The following is a 22,497-nucleotide window of genomic DNA, read 5'->3' on the forward strand; positions in this document are numbered from 1 at the left end:
GTTTTCATTCATACCTTCATAATTTTATGAAGGAGAAGAACACTCTTCCCCAGACCTATCCCTGGACTTATGAAATCTTATACTTCCAAAGACTATAACCCACATGTGCCCCTTCCCCATGCCATCTCTACGAATTCCTCCCATCACAGATGAACTCTTTTCCCTCATGTATCCATGAATTTTCATATTCTATGTACCTGGACACCCTCATGACCCACTGTTGTATGAATTTCTAATCGTTGGGCTAACTTCATGAATTGTGAAATCATGCTGCTAGAACTCCACTTCTATGACTTTCCATATTGGGTTCCCCAGATGTTGTAAACCTCGTTCTTATCAAATGTTTTCAATTGTTTATATCATCCATGATTCCCCTTTATGCAATGTAACCCCCCTCTATGGATTCCCCCCTTACTTCCTTGAAATCTGTCTATCTGCCTATATGTATTTGTACTCTTTGGGATCCCCGGAAATTATGTGTTTTTCCTAGCTGGGTTTACGCTCCAACTTTATTTTATTTTTCATTTTTATCTCATATAATTGTCAAATCATGAAATCAAATGGGAAATATTTTGACCCCAACATGAACCCTAGCCCCTATGACCCAGGTCTCCCTTCCCAAAAAAACAAAAGGATAATCTGCTACAGCTTAACCCAATCTAATTCAGATGGCATGGACAATATAAGGCTTGAGTCACCAAATTCGGAGTATAGTCCTAAAGGTGATTCAGCCCCCAGGGCAAACATTGTCATATCTCAGGAAATTCCAGGACGTCTCAGGAAGACGCCCTGCTGCGCCCATTGCCACCCATCCTTACTTCCCCCTGACACCTTAAGGCATATCTGAAATCTGTGAATGTGACAGGACCCCGGACATCCTTGATGGGTGCCATTAATTCCTTTAGAAATCGGCCGGGCAAGGATTAATCTGATATTTCCTGTCCTGTCACTTCATTGTTTCAATAGCTCCCGCCTCCTCCTCTCTGATTGGCCCGAGTGGGGACAAAAAGCGGCTCCCCATTGGGCCAGCAGAGCAAGGCGGGAAACGAAAGCCCGCCTCGTTCAACCTCCCGGCCTATCCGCGATCAGATGGGCGGGGGAGCGGGGCGGGAAATTCAAAGGGCTGTCAGACCGAAACATTGTATAAATATGGCTTTATTTGAAACATATGATACGCTAGTAGACTGAATGATCGCTACTAGTGTCCTTTTCAGCTGAATCGCTCAATAAAGACTCCTTGGCGGATTTTCCTTCATCTTTGGCGGACCTTCTTCATTTCGGCTCCAGGTTGTATTGCGGCTCATAGTCTCCTTTTGGCTTCGCCAAGGTCCGTTCCCTCAGGACCGGGTCGGGTCTCTCCTTAAGGGCCCGATCCCCTAAAACGCGGTCGACAACAAAACCGGAAACATTCCTATTAGGGATACACGAACAAAAATTAGAGAAAAATAAAGACAAACTGATATTTCTACTAACCACAGCAGCAAGAATCTGCTATGCAAAAGTATGGAAAATTAAAAAAATACCAGAAGAAGACAACTGGTTGACAAAAATATTGGAAATAAGAAATATCAGACTCGCTTTCCTGATGTCAAAAAGCAAGGGGAACCAGATGAAAGAGACAGACTGGAACCAAATTACTGAATATTTAAAACAAAATAAAAAGATATTGGTATGAAGAGAAACAAAACATTCACCCGAACAGAATATGAAAGGAGAGAGGGAGAAGAGTTTAAGAGGAAGATAGACAAAGTTAAAGGTTTTCCCCTGACATTAAGTCTAGTCGTGTCCGTCTCTGGGGATTGGTGCTCATCTCCATTTCTAAGCCGAAGAGCCGGCATTATCCATAGACACCTCCAAGGTCATGTGGTCGGCATGACTGCATGGAGCGCCGTTACCTTCCTGCCGGAGCAGTACCTATTGATCTACTCACATTTGCATGTTTTTGAACTGCTAAGTTGTCAGAAGCTGGAGCTAACAACGGGAGCTCACTTCGCTCCCCAGATACAAACCTCCGACTTTTCGGTCTGCAAGTTCAGCAGCTCAGTGTTTGAACACGCTGCACTACCAGGGGCTCCAAGAGGAAGATAGTGAGAGGGAAAAAGAGAAACCACAAGGAAAATACCCGGGATCCAAGAAGAATCTATTAATTTTTTTCTGTTTTTTCTTTTTCTTTTTTTTCCCTCTTTCACCACTTCTTTTTCTTTTTCTTCATCTTTCTTTTTCATTTTTTCTTTTATTTACGGATTTTAACTTATGATTGTTAATAAATAACACTTAATAAAGATTATTTTTTTTTAAAAAAAGATTCTTTACTCAACAGCGATAACCATACAGTTGTGATCTATGGCTGTTTGTACTGGAGAATACTGAATTCCTGCCTAAACTTTGTGTTTCAGTTTATTTTCATGACTGAAACTCTCCGCTGGAATGGAAAATAAAGAATAAACAAAACGTCCATGCTTTGTTCTCACAGTTTGCTGCTAGGCATCCCTAAATGGGTTAGTGATAATGAAATAGCCTACTGTTGTCTTTTAAATTTAGCTCTTCCAGGCTATAATTAAATACAGACACCCAGCCCTAGCAGTCTGTGTAGATGAGGAAAATGGTAGGCAGCCTTGGGAGCAATTTAATGAAGGGGATTCACCCCCAAGACTTATATGCATAAAAGAAGAGTTGTAAAGCTAAAGGGGCTGAATCTAGGTCACTTTGCAAAGAGTGTGGTCTCACAATACCACCATTTCTGCACCCCAACCCAGCAAAGAAAATTCATCCACAGACCGACATCTGTGGATTTGCTTAACTGGAAAGCAATGACACAAATACAGTGGAATAATGAGACCAGGCATAGAAAGAGCCGCAATATCCTCTTTAAATTAATTTGGATCCAAACAAAGCAAGAGAGGGGAGCAACTTAACGTGGCTCCAGCTGAAGCCAGGTATCTACCCTAGACTACATTGTTTGAAACACTTGAGTCCAGAGGACAATCCAATAGTTGGTTTGCGCCCTGGCCAGCCGTTACTAAAAAGTAAACTCAAGGAACTCCCAACCAAATCCCATCAGGTCCCAGAGCAAAATTCCCATGTTGGTTTGAAGTGTAGACTCTTTACCCCCTTACTCTAGACAAAGAGGCCATTCCAGAGCCCTATGCTTCACCAAAAGGGCACCAAGGTGTATTTAATTATTTTTATTTATTTACGACATTTATATCCCTCCCTTTTCACCCCGAAGGAGACTCAGAGTGGCCTATAAGATATATGTACATACAATATATTATATTATTAGCATAGCACAATATTAGTATCATATAAAAAGGTAAAGGTTTCCCCTGACATTAAGTCCAGTCATGTCTGACTCTGAGGGTTGGTGCTCATCTCCATTTCTAAGCTGAAGAGCCGGCGTTGTCCGTAGATTCCTCCAAGGTCATGTGGCCGGCATGACTGCATGGAGCGCTGTTACCTTTCCGCCAGAGCGGTACCTATTGATCTACTAACATTGGCATGTTTTCGAACTGCTAGGCAGGAGCTGAAGCTGACAGCGGGCGCTCACTCTGCTCCCGGGATTTGAACCTGGGACCTTTTGGTCTGCAAGTTCAGCAGCTCAGTGCTTTAACACACTTCACCACCAGGGCTCTTTAGTATCATATACTGTATTACATATTGTACTATACCACTATAGTAAAGGTAAAGATTTTCCCATGACATTTAAGTCTAGTCATGTCCGACTCTGAGGGTTGGTGCTCACATGACTCTGAGGTCATGTGGCCAGCATGACTGTATGGAGTGCTGTTACCTTCCCGCCGGAGCAGTACCTATTGATCTACTCATATTTGCATGTTTTCGAACGACTAGGTTGGCAGAAGCTGGGGCTAATAGCGGGAGCTCACTCCGCTCCCCGGATTCGAACCGCCAACCTTTTGCTCAGCAAGTTCAGCAGTTCAGCAGTTTAACTCGTTGAATCACCGAGGGCTCTGATATTATACCACTATACTGCAATATTATTAGTAATATTACATATAATATATATAATTTTATATTATTATATACTATTATTATTAGTATTATATTGCATATATTATTATAATATTATGATCAATATTATATGTACATACAATATATTATATCATTAGCATAGTACAATATTAGCATTGTATATTACTATATTTTCCTAGACACTAGAGTGCAATATTATTAGTAATATTACATATAATATATAAAATATAATTATTATATTGTATCATTAGTAGTAATATTATATTGTATTACATTATATTATTATCATATTAAAGGTTTTCCCTTGACGTTAAGTCCAGTCATGTCTGACTCTGGGGGTTGGTGCTCATCTCCATTTCTAAGCCGAAGAGCTGGCGTTGTCCATAGACACCTCCAAGGTCATGTGGTCGGCATGACTGCATGGAGCGCTATTACCTTCCTGCCGGAGTGGTACCTATTGATCTACTCACATTTGCATGTTTTCAAACTGCTAGGTTGGCAGAAGCTGGCGCTTAGAGACACTGCACTGCCTAGACCCAGTCATTGAATTTCCTTAAATATAGTGTGTAGTCCAAAAAAAAATTGAGTAAATTTCCCCTTGAAATTAAGTCTAGTCGTGTCCAATTCTGGGGAGTGGTTCTCATCTCTATTTCTAAGCCGAAGAGCCGGCATTGTCCGCAGACGCCTCTAAGGTCATGTGGCCGGCATGACTGCATGGAACACTGTTACCTTCCCACCGAAGTGGTACCTATTGATCTATTCACATTTGCATGTTTTCAAACTGCTAGGTTGGCAGAAGCTGGGGGTAACAATGGGAACTCACCCAGTCCCGTGGATTTAAACCGCCACATGCACAATGGAGGACCTTCTTATAGCAACACCGGAGCCACTCCAAATGGCCAGCTATTGGTCAAAAGACATTTAGTATAATGTCAAGTTTTTAACTAACATTGTGTTTTTAAATACATTACAACTGTACCCTCGGTTTGCTTTTGACACAAAAAAATAAATTGGACCTCTTTTGCCTGCTCGCCTATTGACACAACTTTCTGATACACGGAAATTTGTTCCACTCCAATGTTCTAAGAAATGAAAACCCTTAAAATAAATGATCGGACATCTGAAGCTATTTTTAGTATTAATTTGACAAAAAGCTGAGGATATGTGTTGCGGTTTGACTGATGAGAGTTTACATAAGATAATCAGAGAATGCCAACTGAAAGACTGAAGAACTTGGCAGTCTTGGATTTGCTTCAAGGGATCTTCCATCTTCCAGCATTCTTCAGGATCAGGGCCCTCAAAACGGGGAGGGAGGGGGAAATTCCTGTCCTCTGTCCCAACAATCAAAGGCAATATGGGGAGGGGGAGAAACTACTGAGAATATAAATAAGGGGGGATTTCAGCCCAAGTGAACCTCTTTAGTCTTCTCCTCTATCCTGTAAAATCCCATGTTATTTACTTCATAGCACTTAGTTCTAAACTGCCAAATGCTATGGGAATTTACAATTAATCCTCTGATTATGGAATGCTTTTGATGTACAAGGGGATTTTTTTTAAAAAATTAATTATTCTTAAATATCTCTCGGTGTGTATGCTTTGATAGATCTGTAACTTGTACAGGCAGCAGGGTTACTGACAATTTGTATTAATATACAATGGGATATAAGCAAGGATTACAAAAACTCAAACACACTATGCTTAGGTGGGGGGAAAACTCCCATTCCCATTCTTTCATTGGGACTTTCCCTCTCTGGGGATGTATTAATAATATGGGATTTGACCCAAAGCTGAAATTCCGCTACTTAACAAAATTGTCTCATGAGATGAACAACAATGGAGACCACCTTTCGTTGGGAACAGTGTTACTACTATTGATTTTTTTTCCAACATGCAACTGCGGAAGATTGTGAGACATCTTCATTAGCTGATGCTCTCTTTATGTAACAACTAGCTGTGCCCGGCCACACGTTGCTGTGGCTAGGACTTACTTTTTCTTTTCTTTTTGTTGTATGAATGTAGAGGCGTGGATGAGAGGTTGTGCTGTCAATTTTCGAGGTTGTGGGGCGTTTAGTTCAGTTGTTTTGTCCGGTGCCGTGATTCCATTACCCTTTTATATATATATAGATGAAGTTGAGCCCAGCTGGCCAATATGTTGCATCAAATATCTGCCCTCAACGGTGCCCAGAATCCCCTTCCAAAGGGTTTGAGATTAAGGTTCTTCAGCAGATCTGCTTAGTACAAAGTCTGTGAATAGGCAAATAAGTGTTGTCCAGTTCTTGGATTATTTGCTGGAGTCTATCAGCACTGTTTCAGAAAAACATCTATTTCTGTTTTATTGACTATTCTTTGACTTTGTGAATCATAATAAATTGTGGCAAGTCCTTGGTGAGTCACCTTGTCTGTCTCCTGAGGAATCTTCATAACGATCAAGTAGCCACAGTAAGAACAGACCACGGAACAACAGACTGGTTCAAGATTGGGAAAGGAGTATGGCAGGGCTGCATACTCTCACCCTGCCTATTCAACTTTTATGCAGAACACACCATACGACATACAGGGCTTGAAGAATCCAAGGCTGGAGTTAAAATTGCTGGAAGAAACATTAACAACCTTAGGTATGCAGATGATACCACTCTGATGGCTGAAAGTGAGGAGGAGCTGAGGGGGCTTATCACCAAGGTGAAAGAAGAAAGTGCAAAAGCTGGGTTGCAGTTAAACATCAAGAAAACCAAGATTATGGCAACCAGACTGATTGATAACTGGCAAATAGAAGGAGAAAACGTGGAGGCAGTAACAGATTTTATCTTTCTAGGTCCAAAGATTACTGCAGATGCAGACTGCAGCCAGGAAATCAGAAGACGTTTACTGCTTGGGAAGAGAGCAATGGCCAACCTCGATAAAATAGTGAAGAGCAGAGACATCACACTGGCATAGAAGGTCCACATACAGTAGAGTCTCACTTATTCAAGGGTCGGGCTGTGGCGCAGCTGGCTAATAACCAGCTGCTATAAATCACTACTGACTGAGAGGTCATGAGTTCGAAGCCCGGGTCGGGTTAAGCCTCCGACCATTAATAGCCCTGGCTTGCTGTTGACCTATGCAGCCCCGAAAGACAGTTGCACCTGTCAATTAGGGAAATTTAGGGATGCTTTATGCGGGGAGGCTAATTTACAACACCATAAAACTGCCAGCAAAACACAAGGAAAGGAATGCGGAAGTACAGCCACTACTGGACGGTAAAGCAACAGCTCCCCCTGTGGCCGGAATCGTGAAGCTGGAAAAATGTTTAAAAATGCCTCTGAGTCTGTCTAATGTATGTTGTTTGTCTGCTGGCATTGAATGTTTGCCATATATGTGTTCATTGTAATCCGCCCTGAGTCCCCTTCGGGGTGCGAAGGGCGGAATATAAATACTGTAAATAAATAAATAAATAAATAATCCAACACTCACTTATCCAACGTTCTGGATTATCCAACACATTTTTGTAGTCAATGTTTTCAATACATCGTGATAGTTTGGTGCTAAATGCGTAAATAATTACTACATAGCATTACTGAGTATTGAACTACTTTTTCTGTCAAATTTGTTGTGTAACATGATGTTTTGGTGCTTAATTAGTAAAATCATAACCTAATTTGATGTGTAATAGGCTTTTCCTTAATCCCTCCTTATTATCCAACATATTCACTTATCCAACATTCTGCCAGCCCGTTTATGTTGGATAAGTGAGACTTTACTGTAGTTAAAGCAATGGTATTCCCCATAGTAACCTATGGATTTGAGAGCTGGACCATAAGGAAGGCTGAGCAAAGGAAGATAGACGCTTTTGAACTGCGATGTCGGAGGAAAATTCTGAGAGTGCCTTGGACCGCAAGAAGATCCAACCAGTCCATCCTCCAGGAAATAATGTCTTACTGCTCACTGAGGGGAAGGATAGTAGAGGCAAAGCTGAAGTACTTTGGCCACATCATGAGAAGACAGGAAAACTCAGAGAAGAGAATGCTGCTGGGGAAAATGGAAGGAAAAAGGAAGAGGAGCCGACCAAGGGCAAGATGGATGGATGGTATCCTTGAAGTGACTGGCTTGACCTTGAAGGAGCTGGGGGTGGTGACAGCTAAAGGAAGCTCTGGCGTGGGCTGGTCCATGAGGTCACGAAGAGTCGGAAGCAACTGAATAAACAACAAAATCAGAAGTGTTCCCGCAATATAATATCTCCAAGTTGCATGCTAAACTAGTGGGTCTACTATCCAAGTACCAACCTAAGGCCCCTCTCCAGAAATTCTGCTGATGTTCAATAGTCTATGCAAGATTGTTATTTCTTATATTTGACATGGCCTATCCTATCGAGATCAAGATGTTCCTCAGCCCCTTGTACATAGGTTGGAAAGGGGGATTCCTGATGTAAAGGGCAAAGCACCGCCAATGCTTCTCTTATTTTGGTAAAACCCTAAGTTAGTATCTAATTCCTTCAGTCACTACTTTGATTTGCACATTAGTGGCAGCTGGTGGATTCCATGTCAAGTCAGTAAATCCAAGTTTTAATCCAGACTTTGAAGGAGCTCTCTGTGTTGCTGAATCCTACTCCTAAATAGAACCAGCAACTTTGAGAGGTCCATTAAATTGATCCAACTCTTGTAATGGATTCATCAGCCCTAGGATGTGGAAACCACTAGCTGCTACTGCTGTGAATTACACTATGTAACACGATTTTTGTTTCTGAATTATGACATTTCCTAATTGGTTCTATCATAAAAATGGAAAAGGTTTATTAAACTGCAAAAAAATTGCTATAGTTTTTCAATGAGTATCTCTCATAGAGTCATAACCAATTCAACACAGTTTGTGTCAGCCACAAAAATGAAGTTTCTAGAGTATAACAACTACTTTCAAATTAAGTACCACACAATTAAACAAGAAATAACACTTTAAAACCAGGAACAGAAAATGTTTCAAATTTTGTTATGTAATGTTTAGACAACACATTCAAAACAACCAATGGCGTTAATTTTACATTCTTTTCCAGGAACTGGAAAAAGTGTTTAATAACTAGTTCCTAAATCAGGGGTCCTCAAACTTTTTAAGCCGAGGGCCAGTCCACAATCCTTCAGACTGTTGAGGGGCCGGATTATCATTTGAAAAAAATACAAACAAATTCCGATGTACACTGCGTATGTCTTATTTGTAGTGCAAAAACAACAACAACAACAACAACAACAACGAAAAAACAATACAATATTTAAAAATAAAAACAATTTTAACCAACATACATTTATCAGGATTTCAATGGGAAGTGTGGTCCTGCTTCTGGCCAATGAGATAGTCAAGTTAATTAGGGTTGTTGTTGTTGTGTGCCTTCAAGTCATTTCAGACTGGGTGAGCCTAAGTCTAAAATTTATTTATTACTAGCTTGGAGACCCGGCGATGCCCGGGTCATTTGAGAAAGGCATTGTTTGCCTATATCCAATGTCAGCTGGGTTCAGTGGGTGCGGGTGAGCTCCAACTCCCATATGCAAGTCCCATCGTCCAGTGTCCATCCCCCTCCAAACAGAACCAGTATGTAGAATAGGTCATGAGGGCTTCATGTACCATGTTTGGTCTTGATCAGTCATTTGTGTGGGTCGCGGTGCTCTCTGGAAGTGAGTGAAGGTATTGGAAGTCCCATCGTCCATGGTCCATCATCCTCCAAACTGCACCTGGGTGTAGAGTGAGTCATGGGTGTTCTCTGTTTGAAGTTTGGTCTTGATGAGACATTGATGGGGGTGACAGTGGTCTCAGGAAGTGAATGAATATACTGCAAGTCCCATCATCCAAGGTCCAAGCTCTTTCAAATCTCACCAAGATGTAGAGTGGGCCATGGTGGCTCTATGTGCCAAGTTTGGTCTTGATCAGTCATTGGTGGGGGTCACAGTAGTCCCAGGAAGTGACTGAAGATATTGTAAGTCCCCTCATCCATGGTCCCTCTTCCCCCAAACTGCACCAGGATGTAAAGTGGGCTAGCCTGCACCTGCGTGTCAAGTTTGATACAGTTTTGTCATTCATGGGCATCACAGTGGTTTGTGGGAGGTGAATTGGATGAATGTACTGCAAATCCCATAATCCTTGGTCCACCCTCCGTCAAACTGCTGCAGCATGTGAAGTGTGTCATTTGGGATATGTGTGCCTGGTTTGGTTCAGTTGTGTGATTTGTGGCAGTTGCTGTGGTCTCAAGAAGTGAGGGAAGGTACTGCAAATTCCATCATCCTTGGTCCATCCTGCCCCAATATACATCAGGATGTAAAGGGGTCGACAGGAGTTCTGTGTGCCAAGTTTGGTCCATTTCTATCATTGGTGGGCTTTGCAGTAGTCTGTGGGAGTTAAAGTGTTTGAAAGTACTGCAAATCCCATAATCTGTGATCCATCCTCCCCCAAATGGCAGCAGGTCATAAAGTGCATCGTGGGGATGAAGTGTGCCAAGTTTGGTGCAGATCCGTCATTCCTGTTGGTCTCAGTGGCCTGGGATAGTGGCGGCCAATCAAAACGCGAGCACATATTCCGCCAGGCCAATCAAAACGCTGATACATACTCCGATTTCACTTTTATTATATATATAGATTTACTTACTGCATTTATTTACTACATTTGTATCACACCCTTCTCACCCCAAAGGGGACTCAGAGTGGCTTACAAATTATATGTACATACAATATATTATATTAGCATTATATATTACTATATTAAACTATACCACTATACTGTAATATTATTAGTAATATCATATGTAATATAGAATATATAATTAATATTATTATATGGTATTATTATCAATATTATATGTATATACAATATATTATGGAGCCCCGGTGGCAAACTGCGTTAAAGCACTGAGCTGCAGACCGAAAGGTCCCAGGTTCAAGCCCCGGGAGTGGCGTGAGCTGTTAGCTCCAGCTCCTGCCAACCTAGCAGTTCGAAAACATGCCAATGTGAATAGATCAATAGGTACCGCTCCGGCGGGAAGGTAATGGCGCTCCATGCAATAATGATCTTGGAGGTGTCTATGGACAGCGCCGGCTCTTCGGCTTAGAAATGTAGATGAGCACCACACCCCAGAGTCAGACATGACTGGACTTAACGTCAGGGGAAAACCTTTACCTTTACCTTACAATATATTAGTAAACTGAGGGCAGGGGCCAGGTAAATGACCTCGGAGGGCCGCATCCGGCCCCCGGGCCTTAGTTTGGGGACCCCTGTCCTAAATACTCCACAGACCTGAATGTTTTCCTAGCAAAATGGAATAATGATACTCAAGGCTACTTTACAAAAAAATATAATATGATCCTTGTATTCACATGAGATACATTCTTAAACTTACAGTGGAAAAAGAAAATTGGAAAATCTGTATTGAAATGAACAATGTCAACCAGAAGATACCATTTGCTAGATCCTCCAGATAGACTCTATAGCAAAGTTCAGCAGAAGCATCAAAAATTGCCTAGAGGCTTAGAAACTCCTAAAGCAGTGGTTCTCAATGTGGGCTCCCCAGATGTTTTTGGCCATCAACTCCCAGAAATCCTAACAGCTGGTAAACTGGCTGGGATTTCTAGGAGTTGTAAGCCAAAAACAGCTGGGGACCCCAGGTTGAAAATGATGATGTTTTCATCAAACGTAGTTAGGTGAAGCTTCTGCAGATAAGGGAGTCATAATGTATCATCTGTGGTTCTGACTTCAAGTCAGTTCTGCCCTATGGCAACCCTAAGATGAAACTATCCCTTTGTGTCCTTTCTGAGACAGAGAGAGTGCAGTTTGCCAAAGGCCCCTTCTACACTGCCAGATAATCCTTATTATCTGCTTTGAACTGGATTATATAAATCTACACTGACATATAATCCAGTTCAAAACAGATAATCTGGATTTTATATGGCAATGTATAGGGGGCCTAAGATCACTCTAGGTTTCCATTGCCAAACAAGAATTCAAATTCTGGTTTCCACTCATAATCCAATGTTCAATTACACCATGTTGGCCACACCCACAATATTAAGGGAGATTCATAACAAATGCTGCTGCTAATTTTCAATGAAGTGTTCCTAGCCTCATAGATTCTTTGCTCAATGACTGCAGCAAAAGCCGAGATGAGTTTCGGCCAGTTAGCATTTCCTGTACAAAATCCCAGAATACGTAGAGTCTCACTTATCCAACATAAACGGGCCGGCAGAATGTTGGATAAGCGAATATGTTGGATAATAAGGAGGAATTAAGGAAAAGCCTATTAAACATCAAATTAGGTTATGATTTTACAAATTAAGCACCAAAACATCATGTTATACAATAAATTTGACAGGAAAAGTAGTTCAATACACAGTAATGCTATGTAGTAATTACTGTATTTACGAATTTAGCACCAAAATATCACAATGTATTGAAAACATTGACTACAAAACTACGTTGGATAATCCAGAACGTTGGATAAGCAAGTGTTGGATAAGTGAGACTCTACTGTACTTGTAAAGTATCTACACAAACACAAGATAGTCTATGTACAAAGAAAATATGTCCAAATAGCATATAGTATTATTAAAGTTCCCCGTACAAAGCTCAATTCGATAGTACCAGACAAAATGAAAAGGAGCAACAGCTCTAACACAAAAATGATCTAAGTCTGATATTGGTTCCAATGTATATAGGCTTCAGGGATACATAATCAATGAAAATATCTTCCAAACAAAGTAAACAGACGGTTGGTCATGTTGCTGTATACAGAATGAAGAAAATAATGATGGAGCACCACTCTCAAGACAGTCTTCGCAAGTAAAGTCCAAGTAAAGTCTACAGGGGTTCCCGGGTATTTTTTAGCCCTGTTTCGGGAAAAAAATCCCGTTCTTCAGGAGTTGGTATGATCAGCAACAATGAACTTATATCTAAAACAAAACATAGAGTAACAAATATTTTACCAGCAGTATTAACAGAAGTAAAGGTAACCCATATAACTTTTATATACTTACATTGTGCCTAATTGCTTACAAGAAATGACTCTGCTTGTGGTAATTTCAACTGCAAGTGATTCTGAAGGTTCATTCAAAGGTTTATAAAGAGTACTTGGTAATTTAAAGAAAACAGCTAAATTAAGTGATTCATTAAGTCCCTGAGGGGAAAAGGTTTTAAACTTAAAGATCCAGTACATTTCCCTTTGGGATAATAGTTTTTCCAAGTCCATATAAGGTTTTTGAGTAATGCATTCCAGAGCACAAAATTTAAATGAGGTAGATGAATGTTTGTATTGTGTGAAGTGTGAATATAGAAGAGACTCTGTAAATAAATTTTTGATTCTGGATTTATGTTCAGAGATTCTGATTCTCAAGGGTCTGGTTGTCTTTCCGATACACCACCGATTACAATCACATGTCAAGAGATAGATTACATTACTGCTATTGCAAGTAGAAAAATGTTTTAGTGTGGTGCCCACTTTGTTCCTATGATTATATATCTCCTTAGTCTTCCAAGATTGAGGACAACACTTACAAGTGACAACAGGGGTAATGGCCTCTCAGGGTGCTCTTCGGTGTACTAATGGGAGTGATTAAATCTCTATGGATTAAAAATTCTCAAATATTTTTGGTATGTCTGTTTCCAAAAATAGGTAATTTACCGCAACCTGAAATATCTTGAAAAAGATGCCAGTGCTTTTTTATAATTTGGATTATGTGTTTGGAGTAATGTGATAATTCTTGTGTCCAGATAATTTGATTTTTTGTTGGTTTAGAACAGGGGTCCCCAAACTGAGGCCCGGGGGCCGGATGCGGCCCTCCAAGGTCATTTACCTGGCCCCCGCCCTCAGTTTTATAATATAATATTTTTATATCCGTTTTAATAATATAATATATTGTATATACATATAATATTGATAATAATCTTATGTTATACAATATAATACTAATAGTAATACCATATAATAATATTAATTGTATGTTATATATTACATATTATATAATAGTATAGTGGTATAGTTCAATACAGTAATATATAATGCTAATATTGTGTTATGCTAATAATATAATATATTGTATGTACATACAGCTGCTCTGAGTCCCCTTCGGGGTGAGAAGGGTGGGATATAAATGTAGTAAATAAATGCAGTAAATCAATAATTAATTTTAGACTTAGGCTCGGCCAAAGTCAGACATGACTTGAAGGCACACAACAACAACAACAACAACAACAACAACAACAACAACAATCCTAACTAACTTGACTATCTCATTGGCCAGTAGCAGGCCCACACTTTCCATTGAAATCCTAATAGGTTTATGTTGGTTAAAATTGTTTTCATTTTGAAATATTGTATTGTTCTTTCATTGTTGTTGTTGTTGCACTACAAATAAAACATGTGCAGTATGCATAGAAATTTGTTTGTATTTTTTTTCTCAAATGATAATTTGGCCCCTCAACAGTCTGAAGGATTGTGGACCGGCCCTCTGCTTAAAAAGTTTGGGGACCCCTGGTTTAGAAGATTCTTTCAGTAGGGTGGTTTTATCAGCTTTTTCGGCTTTAATTAATGCTTTTTTAATGACATGTTTAGGATAGCCTCTATTTCTAAACTCCTGGCTTAAGGTAAAGCTTTAATGAATGAAGTGTACATTAGAGCTTGAGTTACGTATTAGTTAGCATTCCTTACAAAGCATAGATATTTTCTATAATAGGGGAAGAATAGTGACGTCTTGTTTGTGGAGAGCAAATGTGTAAGCAAAATTGTTTCACAGAATCATAGTGTTGGAAGAAGCCATCCAGTGCAACCCCCTGCCATGCAGGAAAATACAATCAAAGCACTCCTAACAGATGGTCATCCAGCCTCTGCTGAAAAATCTCCAGAAACTGAACCACACTCCAAAGCAGCACATTCTACTGCCGAACAGCTCAGGGTTTTTATAAAAGATATGCAAACAAATTAAGGGAGAAAAGCTTCGAGATCTATTGGCATAATGTTTATTGCTGTGCTGATCAACTAGATTTTTTTTTTTTTAAAAAAATCAAGATATTGAGAGAATCATCCCATTATGAAAAATAAAAAAGCTACAAATTAGTCAAGAAAGGTGTGGGACTCTTGGCTGGGGTCTATCATTGTTTTTAGTGCTCTTCGCCAGTTAGAATCTAAGAGAAAAAAAGCATATACATTATTATTATTATTATTGACATAAAGACACAGTATGACACAGCAAACAAGATATATATATTGGATTTCGTATCACAACATTGCAAGTCGAACACTTCCCAAGTATTCAGGACTGTGTGATTTATATTATTATTATTATTATTATTATTATTATTATTATTATTATTATTTTACTAAAGTGTGTCACCTTTTCTTAAGCCAGCCATTTCTTCTTAATCAGATCTCTTTGATATTCTGAATTCATTCCTCTACATTGTTGTTACACGAGCAAAAGCCAAACATGGGAATTTATCAAAAAAATCTGCACCATTTTCTGCTCCATAAAGAACCATACTTGCAGAATTCTCCACTGAAGTTTTGTTGCACAATAATGTTGTCGACCGCACTTTAGGGGATCGGGCCCTTAAGGAGAGACCCGACCCGGTCCTGAGGGAACGGACCTTGGCGAAGCCAAAAGGAGAATATAAGCCGCAATACAACCTGAAGCCTGAAATGAAGAAGGTCCGCCAAAGATGAAGGAAAATCCGCCAAGGAGTTTTTATTGAGCAATTCAGCTGAAAAGGACGCTAATAGCGATCATTCAATCTACTAGCGTAACATATGTTTCAAATAAAGCCATATTTATACAATGTTTCGGTCTGACAGCCCTTTGAATTTCCCGCCCCGCTTCCCCGCCCATCTGATCGTGGATAGGCTGGGAGGTTGAACGAGGCGGGCTTTCGTTTCCCGCCTTGCTCTGCTGGCCCAATGGGGAGCCGCTTTTTGTCCCCCCTCGGGCCAATCAGAGAGGAGGAGGCGGGAGCTATTGAAACAATGAGGTGACAGGACAGGAAATATCAGATTAATTCTGGCCCAGCCGATTTCTAAAGGAATTAATGGCACCCATCAAGGATGTCTGGGGTCCTGTCACGTTCACAAGTCTTTAGATATGTCTTGGGGGTGTCAGACGGGAAGTGAAGAAGGGTGGTGATGAGCCGTCATTGACGGGCTCCACAGGAGGTGCCCTGGCCTGGGATATGACAATGTTTGCCTTGGGGGCGAGTTACCTTCAGGAATCTGGTGACTCAAACCCTATATTGTCCATGCGATCGGAATGAGATTGGATTAAACTGTGGCAGATTATCCTTTTGTTTTTGGGAAGGGAGGTCTGGGTCATGGGGCTAAGGTTCACGTTGGGGTCATAATATTTCCCATTTGATTTCATGATTTGACAATTATATGGGATAGAACGAAAAATAAAATAAAGTTGGAACATAAACCCTGCTGGGAAGAATACATATTTTCCGGGGATCCCAAAGAGTACAAATACATATAGGCAGGTAGATAGATTTCAAGGAAATAAAGGAGAATCCATAGAGGTGGGTGACATTGCATAAAGGGGAATCATGAATGATATAAACAATAGAAAACATTTGATACAACATCTGGGGAGAAGTGGAGTTCTGGCAGCATGATTTTACAATTCATGAAGTTGTTATCTCTTGCCTCAGAATGCAGGGATAATCCACAGTAAACTCCAGTAAAAAGTCTCAATCACCTTCTACTATAAATATATGGAATATAGAACATAAAGTCTTGATTTTTGAACTATCTTTTACAAAGTCCTGGAGGGGAGGTCACCTCGATCACAATAACAGATTTAAAACAACTGGCTCCGTTTTTTTTAATTGCCTTGTCCTGCATTTTTAAAAGCAGTCAGAAACACACAAATTTATGTGAGTGAATAACTGAAGTTTACTTGAAGTAAATATTTCTGTCTGTCGGCTGTTCCTAAAGGTACAGAAAAATAGAAAATCCTGTGGCAACCCAAAATAAAACAACACCCTCATGATTTCTACATGTAGTGCTGCTGGATATTACATGCTTAGAATCAGCAGTAATTCAAACACTGGAAAGTCACACTTGTGATTATTATCGGCAGCTATTACCAAGAAATCAAAGCTTAGGTTGCTGTGCCCCCTTCTGGGCAATATTCATGTTACATACCTGAATTTTCTAAAACTGATGTTATTTTTCAAACTATGCCAGTAGGTGGATGTTAACACTAAAGTACACAGAAATCTATAATACGTGTAAAGATACAGTTGTCCTATTAACTAACTAATATGCAGAATAAAACAATGGTAACAGACAAATTATAATCCTTACAGGCACATGAGTAATACACAAATACAAACTGTTTACAGCATTACATCAAACATTATATTCATGTTTGTATGTTTTTCAGTAACAGATAAGTATGTTCAATAACTGAGTACAACACTTTAAATTCCTGTGGCTCTGCTATAGCACTTCAATTGTGGATAATGATCCTATTGCCTTCCATTTGTGAGCCACAAACTCCTTTGTGGAATTTACAAAAGCTGCAGAAAAGTCTACTACAAACGCATGAAAGAACCTTCAGAAGCTACCTGAAGAAGAGATTTTGATCCAGAAACAAGGGTTACAAAATACCTGAGAATCCTTGTTGTTTACATTCCTTTTGCGCATCTCCAAAACATTAACTTGCATGGGACTATGATAAATTTATCTAAAGTGTGAACCACAATATACAGTTGTTTATTCCTTTGACCATGCATTTCTAAGACATTTATCTACGTGGTACAATACTGGAATTTAAAGTGTTGTACTCGGTTATTGAACATACTTATCTGTTACTGAAAAAACATACAAACATGAATATAATGTTTGATGTAATGCTGTAAAAAGTTTGTATTTGTGTATTACTCATGTGCCTATAAGGATTATAATTTGTCTGTTACCATTGTTTTATTCTGCATATTAGTAGTAAGTGGATGTTAGCATCACAACTTAGCTCAGCAGCTAGCATGAAGCTTACTAGGCAATTGCGACTCGGGCCCTCCTACACAGCCATATAACCCAGAATATCAAGGCAGAAAATCCCACAATGTCTGCTTTGAACTGGGTTATCTGAGTCCACATTGCCATATATTCAAGTTCAAAGCAGAAAATATGGGATTTTATTCAGCTATATGGAAGCTGAATAAAATCAATCACCAACACATATTTTAATTTAATTTACAGAGTTCTGAAAATATAATCTGAAGTTGTGTAAGACACAACAGAGGTGCCTTCTACACTGTCATATAATTCAGATTATCAAATCAGATAATCCAGGTTATCATCTTTGAACTGGATTATATGAGTCTACACACCAGCCCTCCAAAGGGACTGAAGTGCTCCACAGAATGCCCACACTTAATTTTATGTGACACAATTATTGTTCACATTGTAAAGCTTTAGCAAAAGTGGCAAAAAGACCGCTGCTGTGAGCAGGAAGAGACTTTGATTAAGTGCTGATTCTACATTGCAAACATTCAGCTCCAGACAGAATTTCGTTGCTTTGTAACTGCTTCTATTTGTTGCCGCAGTATTCTTGCCCAGTCTTCGCCCCTCTTCAGGGTGGAGGATCTGGTCTCCATTTCTTTCAGCTCACGGATCTCAGAGGAGACCTCCAGGGAGATCCCGGCTTTACAAACAGCATCTTCAAACTTGACTGGGGAGGCAGGAGCCAAGCAGCACCTGGAACTTGGAGAAAAAGGACAAGAGGCATTTGGATCACATCTACAGGGAGATCCCATGGCTGTACTCCATTGCCCAGATTTGTCCAGAATAATGGCATTTGAAGAGGAAACTCCTATCCCAGGGACTCTAATCCCACATATGCTCTTGCCACCATCAATTTGTTAGCCTCTCTTTTTTAAACAAATATACAAATATAGTTTTATCAACAATAACAGACATTATAATACAAAACAACATATAAGAAGGCATTACATAAACAGAAATGACGTAACAAAAAGTAACTATAAATAAAATTAAACTACAAAAGGTAATAATAATAATAATAATAATAATAATAATAATAATAATAATAATAATAATAATAGGGTTGTTGTATGTCTTTCGGGCTGTGTGGCCATGTTCCAGAAGCATTCTCTCCTGACATGGCCACACAGCCCGAAAGACATACAACAACCCTGTGATTCTGGCCATGAAAGCCTTCGACAACACATAATAATAATAGGTAAAAAGGTAAAGGTTTTCCCCTGACATTATGTCTAGTCGTGTCCAACTCTGGGGGTTGGTGCTCATCTCAATTTCTAAGTCGAAGAGCCGGCATTGTCTGTAGACACCTCCAAGGTCATGTGGCCAGCATGACTGCATGAAGCAGCGTTACCTTCCTGCTGGAGCGGTACCTATTGATCTACTCACATTTGCATGTTTTCAAACTGCTAGGTTGGCAGAAGCTGGGGCAAATATCGGGAGCTCACCCTGCCCCCTGGATTCGAACCGCTAACCTTTCGGTCAGCAAGTTCAGCAGTTCAGCCATTTAACTCGCTGTGCCATCGAGAACACAGTATTAATTACCAATTAAACAAATAGTACTGCTCTCAGCCGCAACCCAATTCAACTATTAAATATAAAATGACAAATGAACATATAGCTTCAACTACCCAGTTGATTATTATACTTGATCACTTACTTCCCCTAATTTCGTTGCATGGCCCTAATTCTACATATTTGTGAACATCTACTATTTTTCAAATTTGAATTTGCTCATCCTCCCCAGTAATTTCTCAAAAATACATTTATTGGATTTTAGTTTTGATTAAAGGTAGTTAAATATTGTTTCTTTAACCAAAGTGGTGATTTCCTGCCAGATCATAGTTTTACCAACCAATCTACTTCTGACAATATAGCTGCTGCATTCGTCTACTTCAGTTGGTGGAGCAGTCTGGCAGTTGTAATCATGTATTGAAACACTCTTCCATATCTTTTGTCATATTGATCGAATGGCCTTTCTATGGCTATGCAGTTCCTGTACGTAGACTATGAGGTCTCTTCCCACATTATGCAAAACCAATATTTGCGTTGGTTAATGTTTGTGGCAAAGAGACATAACTGGATTCTCTTCCACCTTTCTCATCTCCACCACCTGCATACCACATTTTTATAATGTGTTAAAGTACTGAAAGTAGTACAGAACTTCACAATGGTGATGTGTTCTTTTTAGAGTTATATATTCTAGTTGAAAGCAGATAATGTGGAATCAGATTCTGGGAAAATAGGGCAGTGTAGCTCCAACTTTAGAGAGAAGTTACATTTTGTTGCATGCACTTCAATCCTGCAGTGAGTCTAGTTTTTTTTTTTTTTTTTTACAGAGAAACCCTTACCTTCTTGGATGGCAGTCTGAGTTCTTGTAATAATAGCAAACAGCAGTAGCAGTGTGAGGACACAAAAGGTAGTCATTATCCTCCCAACAGTGTCTCATGGTACGGAGAATTTCTTCATCTGATATTGTGGAAGTTTGCAGATGTTCATAGAGCTGCAATGATGTAGAGAAATTGAAGTTTCTTCTCCACTAATTCTTTCATAGCTGATTGGATACTTCTTTACTTCTTTCTCTTATGTGTATCCTGTCATATCTCCAAGTTGTACGTAACTTTCTGTCTTTTTAATCAAGAAATTGAAAGGTTTTTTTCCCAATAAAAATGAATACAATGGCATGCATAGGTCATCCATAACTGGAACCTTGCCCATTCCTCCATTACTGCCCAGCTATGGATGAATTCAGCACATCATTAGAGTCATTCTTAAAAAGAAGAGCTTTGTTCGTAACTTCCTCCTTTTTTATCAAATCGACAGCATTTTCTTATGGGTGCCTTAATACCTTCCCGCTTTTAAGTGGTCCCTATTTATCTACTCACATTTTGCTTTTGAACTGCTAGGTAGGCGGAAGTTGGGCTAAAGATCAGGAGTTCACCTTGACCTGGGCTTTGAACTATCAACCTCTCAACTGACAAGATTTATTGCAACTGGTGGTTTTAACCTGCTGTGCTAAAGCCCGGCAGAATTTTATAATATTGAGTCCATATGCCTGATGTTTGTAATACCTGCGGCCTTACTATGAATAAATACTGATAATGTAGTAACTCCCCATACAATGCTGCACACATATAGCATTTATACTTATCGCACTACTGCCATCCTTTTTTATTTTTGTGGAATTCTTTAAGAACAATTTTCAAGATAAGTCCTATCCTCAAAATTATATAATATATAAAAATATAAAAGCACTCTATCAAAAGCAAATAGTGAAGTCAAGCAATAACTATTTTAAAATCGGCATTTTAAAAACCTGCTTCAATTTAATACCTGTTTGTGCAGTCCTGGAGGGAGTTTGACGCTTTTGGTGACATAAAATTCTTCCATCAAATTCTTGACCAAATTGCTGTCTGAGCCAGAGAAGAGCCAAAAGATTCTCTCCATATTGTAAGGCTCCTAAAAGAAAGAAATCTGATACAGTGGTGGTGTAATCGTTGGTGCTGCTACCTTCCCAGTTTGGGACTCAAGGTGTCCCAGGACCTTATCGCATTGGGATATAATCCATTTATCTCAGTATGCATCTCATATTTTTTAGGACTGGATACATACTGTATTGAGACAGGATGCATATTTTCTTCATCCCACCTGATTATTGCGATTCTTATGATTTGAAAATACTGCACTTTGACTCATCACACCACAGAAGGCTGGCTCCTCCCAATCAATTCAGAACACCCCACTACATCACTCTATGACCTTTTAAGTGCTTCAGCAATGGAAAAATTCATAGTATTTCAAAAAAAAATACAATTAGAATTCAGTCTGCAAATAATCCATTTCTGTGATGGTTTGCAGGTGGATTCCAATGGAATCCTGAGGGGATGGTGCAAACGTCATGTGATGGAACCTGCTCAAAATCATTCTCAAAGTCTCAGAAATGGAGTATTTCCTAAAGTGATACGGTCCCTTGTTAATACAAACAGTTAATGGAAACACTGCTTTGAGTCTCCTTGTGGAGAGGTAATAATAATAATAATAATAATAATAATAATAATAATAATAATAATAATAATAATAATAATAATAATAACTTTTTTGTGACAGGAGCGACCTGAGAAATTGCAAGTCACTACTGGTCTAAGAAAATAGGTCATCTGCAAGGACATTGCCCAGGGGATGCCCGGATGTTTAATGTTTTACTATCCTTGTGGGAAGCTTTTCTCATGTCCTTGCATGGGGAGCTGGAGCTGACAGAGGGAGCTCATTCGCGCTCTCCCCGGATTCAAACCGCCAACCTGTTGGTCAGCAGTCCTGCCGACACAAGGGTTTAATCCATTGTGCCACCAAGGGGCTCCATTAATAATAATAATAATAATAATAATAATAATAATAATAATAATAATAAATTTATTATTATTATATTAATAATAATAATAAAGTTTATCGCAAACAAAAGTGAAAAATAAAATTGAAGCATCAGTTATAGTAAAACTAGTTAAAATTATTTGAAAGAA

At 39.4% G+C, this 22,497-nt stretch overlaps 1 protein-coding gene across 3 annotated transcripts in view; it reads right to left on the reverse strand.

Annotated features, from left to right (window-relative positions):
* Positions 1–17,925: 17,925 nt before the first annotated feature.
* thnsl2 (threonine synthase like 2) overlaps positions 17,926–22,497 on the reverse strand; it is a 20,116-nt gene continuing 15,544 nt past the window's right edge. For all 3 annotated transcript variants that reach the window (XM_062958072.1, XM_003222400.4, XM_062958073.1), the window contains 3 exons: positions 21,314–21,439; positions 20,332–20,483; positions 17,926–18,682 (listed from right to left, as the gene is read on the reverse strand). In XM_062958072.1, the coding sequence (XP_062814142.1) occupies positions 18,472–18,682; positions 20,332–20,483; positions 21,314–21,439 (489 nt within the window). In that variant the 3' untranslated portion in view covers positions 17,926–18,471. The remainder of the gene's footprint in view (positions 18,683–20,331; positions 20,484–21,313; positions 21,440–22,497) is intronic.

This window comes from Anolis carolinensis, chromosome 6 (assembly GCF_035594765.1).
Source record: "Anolis carolinensis isolate JA03-04 chromosome 6, rAnoCar3.1.pri, whole genome shotgun sequence".
Lineage (NCBI taxonomy): Eukaryota > Metazoa > Chordata > Lepidosauria > Squamata > Dactyloidae > Anolis > Anolis carolinensis.